Here is a 13,921-nt window from a genome sequence, read left to right on the forward strand (position 1 = left end):
CAGAGGCTTGCTTGCCCAACACGCGATGTCCAATGTAATGGGTAGGATCGTACCCTGGTTACGTAAAATCACCTTCATCTGATGATCTGGTTTTGATAGTACTCTCAGGTTAACAAAATGTTTTAAATAGAATTTTTTTAAGTCATAGAGTTTTTTTAAAAACAAAAAACAAACAAAAAAAAAACCTGCTTCCCAAGAAGTTTAAGATCGCAAAAACAATGCTAGACTCACCCTTGGAGCAGAGTTTTTGGTGTTGCTTGCGTGGGTGACATTTAGACCCAAGCCTGGCTCACAAATGTGACTCATGAGAACACATCAGATGGTGAGAGCAGGGACCTTCCTGGTGCTTAGAGGGAGCAGCTTGAAGGAGCCTCGCTGCTCTGGCTGGCTGAGCAAGGCCCACCCCAGGGCTTCACTGAACAACAGCCTTTTCCAGAAGCTCCTGCACCCTGAACTGCAGCCCTCAGTGACGTCTGCTTCCGTCCTCGGAGAAAGCTGTGGGGCATTCACGCCAGGGTGACCTCCTGCCAGAAGCCTGCCATCATTTCACTCACAAGATTAAAAGGGCTTTTGAAGGGATGTCCATTCGAATATAAACATTTTCATCAGAAAGCATCATTGATTGCCTTCCTCTTGGGGAAGGAGGGCGTCTTAACTCTTCTGGAGGTTTCACATTGCACATTGCTACATGAGTCTCCATCCTGGAAGCCTGCAATTTAAAACTTATCTGGAATACGCCTTCTGGATGCTTACAGATAATTCAAGAAGCTGTCCCGGAAATGCAAGGCTCATCAGCCTCAAAATACCGTGCACTGGAGACCCATGGGTTTACTTTGGATGTATTACAATGTGATGGTGATGACTTTGAAAAATCCTGGTAGAAATGCTGAGAAACTTTCCGATGATGTTGCTACATTATAAAACTAAGGTAGGAAAAGCAGGCTGGTAGATGCTTCCAATAGAACTTGAAATTCTCCTGTGTTATTTTTTCCTAAGAGGTCTAGATTTAGACTTCTAGGCTAGACTTCGTCGGTGACTATGAAAATTGGTTTAGTCAAAAACGTTTCTTCTCCCCCAAAGGTGTAGACGACAGAGCATCTGAGCGGAGCATTTCCCACATTCATTATAAGATAATGTCAGGCTTGTGACATATGACGGCGGGTTTCACACTCCACTTAATGAGAGGTTGCCAGTGCCTGGAGAAATAAAAAGTGAGATTTCCACGTATTGCACGAGATGAAAAAAATGTTGCCAGCCTGGGGGTAGTGCTGCTTTGGTGTGTAGACCAGCCGCGTGTCTGTGGCATCGAGCGTGGCCGGACTTCCCATCACTTCTGTGTGGGTAACTGTGGGCATCCCCAGTGAGCAGGGCAGAAAGTGTGCTCTGTTCAAGACCTGCAGGTCCCTCTCACACGTGTGTGTTGGCGGTTCACTGCATGTGAGATGAGAAATGACTTTAGAGGATGCTGAGACAGATTTCTGCCTACAGGTGGCCTTGCCATCCCAGGAGAACCTATTGTGTTTGCCTCTTTTCTCCTCTTGCTTTGGTTTCCAGGAAGCCGAGAGACAATGTCAATACGTAACTGCCAGCCTTGGTTCTGGCCCAGTGGCAAATTCAGCCCTGTGCTTCAGGAAGTCTCTTTTATGACCAATGAGCATGTTACAGTTGGAAGTCGCCCTCCCTTGCATTCGTCCTGACATCTCTCAGATTGCAAAGCCCTTCCTCATTTGCTCCCTGAGCCCCACTTCCCGTCTAGGACACGGGCGTGTTTCTGCCTTGTACATGAGCGCCATGACTTCCCGAGGCTGCTGAGCTGGTGTCGAGGCTGGGTTCAGAACCCTGTAGAGGCTCCGACAGGAGAGGCGTCGGGTGTGAGGAAGCTCCCGCACTCAGGGGTGGTCACCAGGCAGGAGGCGGTGTTGCTGTCAATTGTCCTGCATCGCAGGCCCGGTCCTTGGCTGTGCGTGGATTTTAGGGTGTGAGGACTCCTAGCCTCCTCCCGCCGTGTCCAGGAAGGCAGCCCCCCCCCCCCCGCCCCTGCCGCACCTTCCCAGGTGAGAGCCTGGAGGAGGAAGCCTGGGTCTCCCTGAAAAGTGAAGTGAGTCCCCGTGCGCCACGCCAACAGAGATTGATGTGACGGCCGGCTGGCAGGACAGCTGCCTGGGGCCGCCGTGCACCCGGGCTCAGGGCCCGCGTGGGAGCTGCCAGCCTGGATTTATCTCTCGCCGATGGTTGACGCCGTCCTTCTGTGGGGACGACGGGCTGTCCTTCCCCCTGGCCTCCACGCTGCCCTCCACATGGTGGCACACAGCCTGTACTGGCCGTCCTGGGAACTTTGGATTAGCGCTGATGCCAGCCTGTGCCCGTGATATTCGGTCCAGCGTCCTGGGATGTTGGGAGAACTGGTAAGAGGTGGAGCCCCCGCTTCAGACCACATTCTCAGCTGCTCCTGGCCAGGAAAGTAAGCCCCCGAGGAAGGTGTCGATTTCTCTGATCCCGAGAGACATTTCCAAGTAAACTAGTGCCCTGCCTCAGGCACAGACACACACATGCGCCTGGAATGTCTCAGGCACTGGCTCAGCATTTGTGGGGAAGCCTTCTACAGCAGAGGCTCCCCGCCGTCACGTGCCTGCCGGCCTCAGGCTCACCCGCAGGGCGTGGTGAAGCCTGTCCCTGGAGTTTAGTTCAGCTGGTCTGGGGAGGGGCTCCACGATTTAGTTTCTAACAAGTTTCGGGTCACGATGACGCCACACAGAGACCGTCCTCCAGACGGCACCACCTAAAGCAGAGACGGGGGGACTTGTCCTGTACGGGCCAATTAGTGTTTTAGCCTTTGTGGGTCATTAGGGTTCTGTTGCTTAACTCGGCCTTTGTAGCTGCAGCGAAGATGGCAAGGAGTGAGCGCAGCTGTGTTCCAATAAAACTTTATTCATAAAATCAGTGGTGTTTTTGCGTCAAAAAAAATGTGTTGCGAATATTTTTTTAAAAAAAATTTTTTTTCATGTTAGGAGCCAGAGCCTCATTCTGAGTTAATTTCTGAAAGCTCTCAGATGGGAACCAGTGTTAAAGTCTTGGCCATTGGTCAAATCTCAAGACTTTGAAGATCACTAGCGTGTGTGTGTGTGTGCACGTGCGCGTGTGTGTGTGCGTGTGTGTGTGTGCGTGTGTGTCTGTCTGTCTGTCTGTCTGTCTGTCTGTCTGTCTGTCCGTGTCCCAGGGACACGCACGCCGTGTTGTCTGAACCGCTCTGCTTGCCTGGGGCACCTCGATCCCCTTGGTGGCTCTGGCTCCAGACACGGTGGTTCTGGTGGAAAGCCCGACGTGTGCAGGTCATACCTGGAAAGAGAGGAGGTGCAGGTGTCTGGTGCCCGGCCCAGAACAGGAGCCCCGCCGTCACAGGACATCAGAGGGCGGGGCCCAGGCGGGCGGCCTGGACCGTTGCCATGGGGACGGGAGGGGCAGGCCTGGGCTTGGCTTGGCCCTAGAGATGGTCCTCTCGTGACTGATGGTCTGTGCGCCGCTTCTCCCTGCAGGACCCGAGGAGCAAGCACAAGTTCAAGATCCACACGTATGGCAGCCCCACCTTCTGCGATCACTGCGGGTCCCTGCTCTACGGCCTCATCCACCAGGGGATGAAGTGTGACAGTGAGTATGCCTTCTGTTCTTGCAGCGGCCCCCGGGCCAGCAGGGCCCTGTGACGCTCAGGAAGCTTTCAGAAAATTGGTAGATGTCATTCAGATATGGACTCAATTACAAAAGTATAGAATCCCTCCACTGGCGAGGTCCTAGTTTATCATATGACTTCCCCGCCTAATTATGGACCCAAAAAAGCACCCGATTTCATGCAGTTGGTGCTGGCCCCAGTTTTTCATGGTAGGAATCTCTAATCACTGTTAAATGCAGGCTGGTCAAACCCCCAAGCAAATGCCACGTGCTGAAAGGAGACACCCCACCCCCAGATTCCACGTTTGGTTCAGCTTCAAGATGAGCTGAGCACCCACAGTCATTATCCGCCCGTGTCTCCAATTAGTGGGTGGACTGTGGAAAAATCCAGTGGGCTCTCCTTGGAGCCAAAACCACAGTGAAAATAAGAACAGGATCTTGCTTTAAGTTCCCTCGTCTTGCGTAATTATGGGCAGATCAGGTCCTACCAGGCCAGGGAGAGATGAAATCCGGGAAGACACCCACCCTCCCCCTTCTCCCTTCTTGTTCTGTGTGTGTGTGCCAACTGCAGGAGGGGAGAAAGACATCTGTTTTTTTTCATGGAAACTCTTTGCTTCGATTAATCTCATGTAATGAGATTCCCCCAGGCTATTTATTTGTTTCAATAAGATTTCACGTTTAGGGCAGGAGAAGGTAATTAGAGCCGGTAATGACGAGCCTGTTTTTTCAGTAGACGAGGAAGAGTTTGGGCACAGTCAGCATGTTGTCGCCCGACAATGCTGCTGCTGTGGCTCACAGCCTCATCGTCCCCACAAGGAGCAAAGACACGTGCCTGCGTTGTCTTCCCTCAGTGTCTGTGGTAACCCTCCATGGATACAGGGGCCAGCCGTGTAATTCTCAGGAAGGGGTCCGTGTCTAAGAGAACCCGTGCGGTTGAAACCCACGTTGCTCAGGGTCAACTGTACATAGAAGGCAAGCTGTGTGAACTTTATGGAGGAGGCGAGTAGCTTCTTAGAACGCAGGCTGCACCCTCCCGAGCCCTGGACCCTAACAGCCGCGAGAAACCCCTGTGGTCAGGTGGTTTCCTTTGCGTCCAGAGATTGTCAGATTCCAAAGAGGCCGCTTTCCGGGTTAGTGTGGATTCTAAGTACGTTTGTAAACACACTTTTGACTGTTGTAAAACTTGGAGCAAAAGTGAATACTCGGCTGTGTTAGGCACTCGACGTAACAAGTTGAAGGTGTCCTTGAGACTGATGCCCACTGACTCCGGGGCAGAACAAGCCATGTGTCTCCCGCCGCACCCTCGTCCGCGTGGGCCAGGACCATGACCCGTGCCCTTAAACAGGGGTGCCAGTTTAAGGGGTACCCTTCTGCTCTTCTGGGTGGGCCAGCACTGGGGGTGCTGCCAACTTTAACACAGGCCAGGAGTGAATGCATCCTCGAGGCTGAGCTGAGTCTCCACCGAGCATCCCCAGCAGCTCGGCTCATAGTTGTGTTAGGATCAGAGGATGTTAATGGCTACCCAGGAATGTCCTAACAGTGAGTAAAGGGTATAGATTTGAATTTATTAGCCAAATGTATTCTAATAAAAGGGCTTCCCCGGTGGCTCAGTGGTAAAGAATCCATCTGCCTGCCCATGCAGGAGATGTAAGTAAGATGTGGGTTCAGTCCCTGGGTCGGCAAGACCCCCAGGAGGAGGAAATAACAGTCCCCTCCAGCATTCTTGCCTGGAGGATCCCATGGACGGAGGAGCCTGGCGGGCTGCATCCTTGGGGTCACAGAATCAGACACGACTAAAGTGACTTAGCACGCACGCATGCTAATAAAATCACATGCCCCTGGTTTATATGTTAGGGTTCTGCTTCAGATTCTGTTTATGGACTGTGTTCCCACCTGAAGCAGTGTGTTGCACTGTGTCTTTAACTCTTTTCCTCGGAGTCCGAGGGGCTCTGGGCTGCTGTGAGGGGCTCCGGGCTGCGGTGAGGGGCTCTGCGCTGCTGTCTGTGTCTCTGGGCTGCTGTGAGGGGCTCCGGGCTGCGGTGAGGGGCTCTGCGCTGCTGTCTGTGCTCCGTGCTGGAGCAGGAGTGTGAGCCGGTGGTCGGGGGCCAGACCCCTCCCCTGACGTGCACGGCGGGACCCCCTCTCCCCATGCTCCCACACCCTGTAGCGTGATGGTGCTGTGGGCATCCCTGCTTGGTGGGGAGTCAGCTGCCCCCTGCAGGCTCACCTTGCAGCAGGCAGAGCAGAAGCAGGCGCTTCCCGGGGCGCACCGGCTCCGAGTGATGCGGCTGACACAGGACGTAGCCCAGGTCCTTTCTCCGCCGCCCTCCTGGGCCCACAGCCGCCCCAGAGGTGCTGGCCTTTGCTCCTTCAAGTTCCACCCAAGTGAGGTGGTCAGCGCGGCTCATAGCACAGCTTCTCGAGAGCCTGTGTGGCTGAGGCCTGCGCTTCACGGTGCTTCTTGCTGTTTAGTTCATCGTGGTAAACGGGCTTCCCTGGTGGCTCAGCTGGTAAAGAACCCACCTGCCAGTGCAGAAGATGCAAGAGCTAAGGGTTCAATTCCTGGGTCGGGAGGATCCGCTGGAGGAGGAAATAGCAACCCACTCTAGTATTCTTGCCTGGAGAGTCCCATGGACCGAGGAGTTAAGCACTCAAAACAAGATTGGCAAGAAGGCTCCACCTTGAAGTGACAGAAGAGCCTTGTGGTGCCCCCAGGGGATTCCTGAGGGTTCCAGGGGCCACCCGCTCCTTCCGGAAGCCTGAGGTGTGGGGCCAGTGGAGCAGGAACGCCTACGCAGAGTCTTATGTTTGTGCTCCATGCACAGGACTCTTTTCAGGGTGTCTTTAGTCCTCCCCGTCTCGCCCACGTAATGTCAGCTGGTGAGGAATGCTGTATCGAGCCAGGCGTGTATTTGTTTTAGGCAGAATAATGTTTAAATATTTAAGGATAGGTTTAAAATATCAATCACAGGTTCTTCTAAAAACAACAGCAACAAACAAAAGCAGTGCACGTAAGCCTCCGTGGGGATGAAGAGTTCGCTGAGGAAAAGAACGTGAATATCGTGTCCTCAGCCCCGCAGATTCTCAGGAAGGCAGAAGAGATTCTCTGGCAGAAAGAATCCCGTTTAAGATGTGTGCATTGCTTGCCTCTGTGTGCATGAACTATTCATTAGTCCCTGTTTGTACGCATCCGCCTGCCTGGATTTTGTTTGCTGTTAGCGTTGTAGGCACGTTCGGGAGGCCAGGCGGAGGTGGTCTGCTTCAGTTGCGGCTGGACAGGCATGGCTGGAGTATTTCAGGGACGTGTCGCTCACAGGAGCCTGTGCTGTGGGGGGCAGCTGCTAGCAGTTCCTTATGTCACTGACGCTCGACGGCAGGGTATCGAGTCAGAGGGTGGCTCAGTCCCGCTTCTCTTCACGCAACCAAAACACAGAGGCGGGGGTGGCTCCAGGCTGCACGCAGCCTCACACTGTGCTTTCTTGCCTCGCAGCCTGTGACATGAATGTGCACAAGCAGTGTGTGATCAACGTGCCCAGCCTCTGTGGGATGGACCACACGGAGAAGAGGGGCCGCATCTACCTGAAGGCCGAGGTGACGGATGAGAAGCTGCACGTCACAGGTGAGGCACCTCCCCGGCGGTGCGGCCGGGCCACCCGCAGGCCTGCAGACCAGGGGAGGCCGGCCCCGAGGCCGGGCTGGACGCAGAGCCGCGGGCTCACGCGCACCCGTCTCCCGGATTCGCAGGCACTCGGCGTCCAGCGAGTCACGAGCGCTGTGTGGAGAAGGGCTCTGAGGGCACGGCTGCCCCCCTGGGGATGGGTGGGCTGCCCGAAGCCGTGGCACGAGGTGCTCTGGTGAAGGTGCAGCCTGGGTGGAGGCAGGTTTGGGGTGGCCCAGGTGTTCCGGGGTGTCGGGCCGTGATGATAACAGCAGCGCTTTGGGGCATTTACACGGCTCTGCTGTGCGTGGGGTGCTGAGAAATGCACGCAGGCTAATTTACTACATTTCACAACTGCCCGATCACTAGCGTCGTTTTCCAGAAGAGGAAACCGAGGCCCCAGGAGACAGGGTCCTGCAGAGTCACAGCGTGAGTGGGGATCCCAGGCTCTGTGCTTCCAGCCATCGCCCTCCCGCAGCAGTTACCCACGAGGGCCCGGCCGCGGTGGCTCCACGTCCGCGTCCCTGGCCGGGCGCCCCCCTCGGGCCATGTCTGGGTGGGCACTGTCGAAGCACAGCTTCTCCTCTGGGCTCCCGCGAAATCCACGCTCGGCCGAGGGGCCTCAGGGTGACCGGACGTGTCTGCCGAGGTGCCCACTGAGCTGAGTTAGGGTGGAAGCCCCAGACAGCAGCCACTTTCGCTCCTTGTTCTGGGCCCACCGTGTCCCACCTGATGGACACGCCCTCCTCCTGGACAGGGACATCCACTCTCATGAGATGAGACTCGTGGGACTCATGGGACTCTCCTGGGACCGTGTTCCCACTTGTATTTGGGAATTCTAGGCTATCACAGAAGCGGAAGAGCCGACTGACTCTTACCGTAAATAACAGATCTTATAGAAAGATAAAAGGCTCGGAGGGTCTGTTGAAGGAAGAGCTGGGTGGGGGAGGCTGTCCCAGAGAGAGCTCACTTTGGGGAACTTGCTCACGTTTTTTTCTTTGAAAACTAATCAAGTTTTCTACCCCGTGCTGTCCTGTCAGATAAGAATTCAGGGAAAATCAGAGGGTCTCAAGGTGTTGCAAGGGGAGGGTCCCTCGCTTTGCCGCCGGGTGACCTCATGAAATGAGCCCCGTGCAGCTGATGACCAGCACGGGGTTGTGTGTCAAGTCCCCACGGCAGACGTGGGCTCCCTGTGACTCTGTGTCTCAGAGAAGTTGCTCTATTTGCTCAGAACCTCCCCACCTGCATCCTTGCACACGGGGCTGCGATGCTCACCTGCGTTCCCTCTGGTTGGACTGATGCTTCGGGGTTTGGGGGAATCCACTCTGACTGATGGCCGGGCCCCTGGGCCCAGAGCAGGCGGACCCTGGGGGCTGGTGCACGAGCCGGTCCACACCGTCGCAGCCCCTCACTGACCTCTCTCTCTTTTCTACTAAGGTTCCTCCATTGTCAAAGTCACGTAGCGGGCAGGGAGCATAGCGCTTCAGAGAAAATCACATAAAACAGAGGCTCACCGAGTGGTAAGGGATGGAGAGGCGTAAGGGAGAGCGCCTGTCCTTTGCCCTGAAAGCCCCGTGGTGCCCCCCGCCCCGCAGGTGAGCAGGCAGACCTCAGCCGGGAGAGTCCCGGCCCCGCCTCAGGCAGGACCACCTGGCCATGGGTCGATCCCAGTCCCGGTGCTTCTAACACAGACCCCAGGCGGGGCGTGCTAGACTGGCCACGTCATTCCCAGGCTGCTGCCCGAGGGGCCTGGCTCCGCCGAGCCTCAGGAGTGGTACCGGGGCCCCGCTGGGGTGGCTCAAGTACCCGGTGCAGGAGAAAGCCCCAGCTCACAGGGACAACAAGGCAAGCCTCCTGGGGCTTGGGGGCTGATCACGCCGTCGCCGCCTGCAGTTGAACTTGACTGTGGAATTGTCTCGGGGGAGACACCCGCACTGGGTCAGAGACTACTCACACATGAAAGCCAGCCAGTGGTGCCTCCGGCTGTAGTCTGGGCCCGTCGCTGGAGGCCTGGTCCGCTTGTTTGTGCAGAGAATTGCTCCGCTCTAGGACCGTGAACTCAGGGGCTCCTTAATACTAACAGCAACAGCAACAGTGACCAAGCACATCCCCTCAGAGGGGCACCTTTGAAGCACTTCACCGGTGTGACTTGTTTAAACCTGTGCAGAAATTTATTATCCTTATAGAGGATGAAACCGAGGCACGAAGAAATTAACTTGCCCGAAGTCACACAGATCGTGAGTTTAATGGAAGCCTGTTTAATGGATAGAAGTAGAGATATTTTAATGACGGTACCAGGAAGGATTGGAATCTCGTCTTAGCTAAGGCTGCTGTAATAATACCATGGACTGAATTTCTTGTGGTTCTGGACGACAGGAAATACAAAATCAAGGTGTCTATTGACCGTTTCTGGACAGAACCGTCTTCCTGGCATGGAGCGGCTGCCTCCTGGCTGTGTCTTAGGGAACAGGGGAGAGAGAGGAGGTTGAGAGTAGGCAGCGGGCAGCAGAGGAGGGCACCGTGCTATGGAGGCTTCGGGGCACTGTTCCCACCCTGAGGGCTCCTCACGACCTCTTCACCCCAAGGCCGCGTCCCCGCACCATCCCCAGGGGGCTAGGGCCTCAGCGTACAACCCTGGGGGCACGAACATTCCATCCACAGCAGATCTGATTTAAAAACACATAGTTATTTGTGTGCAGGAAATTCAGTCCTAAATATAGAATGCCAAACTAAGGGAAATAACTAATTAGTAATCATTTCTTTAAAATTTGTAGAGTAATTTTAGATGTTCAGAATCAGAATTAGCCTGGCTTCAAGGAGAACGGAAGTATAAATAATAAATAGTGACTAGCGGCACTTGGAGAAGGCAATGGCACCCCACTCCAGTGCTCCTGCCTGGAAAACCCCATGGATGGAGGAGCCTGGTGGGCTGCGGTCCATGGGGCCGCGAAGAGTCGGACATGACTGAGTGAGTTCCCTTTCACTTTCCGCTTTCATGCACTGGAGAAGGAAACGGCCCACTCACTCCAGCGTTCTTTCCTGGAGAATCCCAGGGACGGGGGAGCCTGGTGGGCTGCAGTCCATGGGGTCGGGAACAATCGGACATGACTGAAGCAACTTAGCAGCAGCAGCGGCGGCGGCACTTGCGGTACCAAAAACAAGTCCCAAAAGCCAGTAGCACAGGGTTCCCTACGTCCGTCACCCAGCAGCTCCCAAGCCATAGCTGGAGGATCAAAGCAGTCACATTTTTAATAGTACCTGATAAATTTGTGAGCCACAGGTTAGTCAATGGAAATGTTTTAAAGAGTCAGATATCGTGTATTAACACATATGTATATGAAATCTGGAAAAATGGTACTGATGAACCTACTCGTAAGGTAGGAATAGACGCAGACACAGAGGCGAGGCTTGTGGGCGCAGCGGGGAAGAAGAGGGTGGGGTGAAGGGAGCGAGCAGCCCTGAAGCATAGACAGGCCGCCAGCGGGGAGCTGCTGGACACGCGGAGCTCGGCGCGGGGCCCTGGGCGGCGCCGGGTAGGGGCGGGAGGCGGGCGGAAGGAACTCAGGAGGCGGCGGTGGACGTGCCCTGACAACGCGCTCACGTGGTTGCACAGCGGAGACCGACGCAACGCTGTGAGCGCCTGCACGCCAGCAAGAAAACCAGAGCCGAGGAGAAGAGATCCGACCTCCCGTGCAGGACAGGAGGAGCCCAGACGGGCGCTTCAGGGGCGCCCCCGCCCCTCGCGTCGCCGGCGCGGACCCCTCCCCACGCGGCAGACCCGGCCCCAGGGTCGCGGCAGGCGGTTTCGGCCGCACAGCTGCCGTCCTGCGTCCTGCCTGGGCCCCTGCTGTCCGCAGGCCTGGACCTTCCTCCGTACTGAGCTTTACAGCCCCGCTTCGCGAACCGCCGCAGCACGCAGCCACCGAGCGCCGAGCGCAGAGGGGCAGGAAGCTGCGGGGACCAGGCGGGGAGTGGCAGCGCTGGAGCTTGAGCCCAGGTCTGACTCCCGAACCCAGAGGCGGAGGCCCTCCCACGTCTCTCATCAATTCAAGAGTCTCTTTGGGATAAACAGCAAACCCGTAAATATTTGCTCAACCCACATCAGCACCCCGCAGGTTCTCCGAGGTGACGGAAGGTCTAAACGTGGGACTGACATCCAGGGGAGAAATGGGTACCGCGTGGAGCAATTCACGGACGAGCCACGTCCACATGTACCTAGGTGCTCAGTTTCAGGGGTGCTGGGCAGTCGCTGTTGAGAGGTGCTGGAGAGACTACGGGGAGGGGGAGGGAGAGACCCCTGGAGGAGGCCGAAGGACAGGGGTGTTTGAGAGGCCAGAGGGAAGGGCACGGGGGCAAGTGAGGGGAGGTGAAGGGATTAGCCCGCCTTGGCTTTTCCAGGGGTCGCACGCGGATGTGAGAGCTGGACCAGCAAGAAGGCTGAGCCCCGAAGAATTGATGCTTTTGAACTGTGGTGTTGGAGAAGACTCTTGAGAGTCCCTTGGACTGCAAGGAGATCTAACCAGCCCATCCTAAGGGAAGTCAACCCTGAACATTCGTTGGAAGGACTGATGCTGAAGCTGAAGCTCCAGTTCTTCGGCCACCTGATGTGAAGAGCTGACTCACTGGAAAAGACCCTGATGCTGGGAAAGATTGAAGGCAGGAGGGGAAGGGGACGACAGAGGATGAGATGGTTGGATGGCATTGTCGACTCAACGGACATGAGTTTGAGCAAGCTTTGGGAGATGGTGAAGGACAGGGAAGCCTGGTGTGCTGCAGTCCATGGGGTCTGTCCTCAGTGAGAACACAGACATCAACGACAACCCATGACGAGCCAAGCTTACGGTGCACATACGAGTGGCCTCCTGGGCCGTGCTCTTAAACCGTAGGCACGCGTGTCAATCGTTAGAGTAGCTCCGTCTCCATTTGACCTGTGCAGACTCACCCAGTTTGAAAATAATTCCCAAAGTAAAATAGAAACTCCCAAGGGACTACTGGGATGGAAATTGCCCTTTGGAAATCAGAGATCAGGGTCCTTTAGAGATTGGTGCAGTATTTATGGGAAGGGCGTCAGCTTCCTGGTGTATTTTTACTTCTTGCCTTTGGGCGATGGTGCGATGTTATCTGAACAGTGTCGTTTTTTTTCTTTTAATATGTGATTTTAATAGGTTTCCTACATTCCTGTGTGCTTTTTATTTGGTTTGGAGGAGTGGTAAAGAAAAAAAAAATATCCCTCATGGGGACGAATTTTCAATTTAATGTTGTAAATAAATGGAAAAAACATCGTAGGCTTTACAGCTGTTTCAGGAACACATCTCCCCGAATAGACTGTCCTGCAGAAGAGTCTGATTTTCTCAGATACTTCGTTTGTTAATTCCGCTTGGAGATGGAGGTTCTAATCGTGCTCCAGGGGAGGGGGAGAGCTTCCTGCAGGTGTGAGGATGTGAGGCTTCTGGCGGCTGCGAGGTTGCATCCTCTGAGAACCTTCTAGAACTGTGTGGGGACCTGCCATCAGGTTGTTGATTTAAGTAATCACGTTCTATATATGCCATGTGTCCTCCCACCGTTCAGTAGCGCAGCTGGGGCAGTGACGTCAGCTCTGCATAGCAATCACTCTGATCGACCGTTAGTCAGCCATTCATGAGCTGTGCGTCAGGCTCTCTGCCAGGCCCCCGGGGTGCTGAGATGGGGGAGGGGGCATCTAGACAAGGAAGAGAATGACAGGGACGTGCCTGTAAGCACAGAGGCCCTTGGGGCGGTCCCTCGCCCGCTCCCAGGAAGCTGCAGGTGGTTTCCCAGAGGCCCCGGAAGGACCGGTGGAAAAGGCCGCCATGTGAAGATGCGGGCCGTGATCGGCTGGGGGTGTGCAGGGCTCGACCCCGGCCTGGGTGTCAGGGAGTCCAGCGTGCTCGGCCTCGAGGGGAATTCCTTTCTGTCTTCATGGGCTTAGGGCCATAGTCGCTACCGTTTAGTGTGCGTGGTTCTCAGGCATCACAGAGCAAGAGCTCCAAGTTAAATGCTTCTTCCTCAAACAGGAACGTTTACGGCGCAGGTGGCTCTTTTTTTCACAAGGACAGAACATCGGTCTCCTCCCCTGAACTCCAGGGGTGACCCCAAGGTTCACGGTGACCCTTGACTTTGTGGATGCCGGGACGGCGTGCGGTCGGGCGGCCCATCTGTCGCCTGGAGGCTCTGTGCAGGAGCTTTCCACAGCGGCCGGAAGGCCTGTGGGGTGGGACTGCCCGCCTGGGGCTGCCAACGGGGAGGAGCTACACCAGCCGCTCGCTGAAAGGAAAAGGCATCAACTGGAGGTCATTTCTCTTAAAGAAAAGCTTGGGATTAAATGCAGCTCGGGGGCACAGGAGGGGACAGGGCCCATGTGGCTGGTCCTGGTTTGGGCTGGGAGGGCAGGCTCAGGCAGCTGCTGCTTCGGGTGTGTCCAGATTGACCATCGTCAGTGAGCTGTTAATACGTTTGATCACCCAGTTACCGTGTTTCCATCAGATCCCCCCACTTCTCAGTAACTTTCAACATTTGCGATTAATAAGGCATCTAGGTGTTGTGTCTGATGACCAGCAGCCTTTCACCGATGGTTTTAGCATC

At 55.4% G+C, this 13,921-nt stretch overlaps 1 protein-coding gene across 3 annotated transcripts in view; it reads left to right on the forward strand.

Annotated features, from left to right (window-relative positions):
* PRKCA (protein kinase C alpha) overlaps positions 1 to 13,921 on the forward strand; it is a 288,858-nt gene that overhangs the window by 199,393 nt on the left and 75,544 nt on the right. For all 3 annotated transcript variants that reach the window (XM_060395901.1, XM_060395902.1, XM_060395903.1), the window contains 2 exons: positions 3,534 to 3,645; positions 7,154 to 7,282. In XM_060395901.1, coding sequence (XP_060251884.1) covers positions 3,534 to 3,645; positions 7,154 to 7,282 — 241 coding nt within the window. The remainder of the gene's footprint in view (positions 1 to 3,533; positions 3,646 to 7,153; positions 7,283 to 13,921) is intronic.

The sequence above is a fragment of the Ovis aries genome, chromosome 11, assembly GCF_016772045.2.
Source record: "Ovis aries strain OAR_USU_Benz2616 breed Rambouillet chromosome 11, ARS-UI_Ramb_v3.0, whole genome shotgun sequence".
In the NCBI taxonomy this organism is placed as follows: domain Eukaryota; kingdom Metazoa; phylum Chordata; class Mammalia; order Artiodactyla; family Bovidae; genus Ovis; species Ovis aries.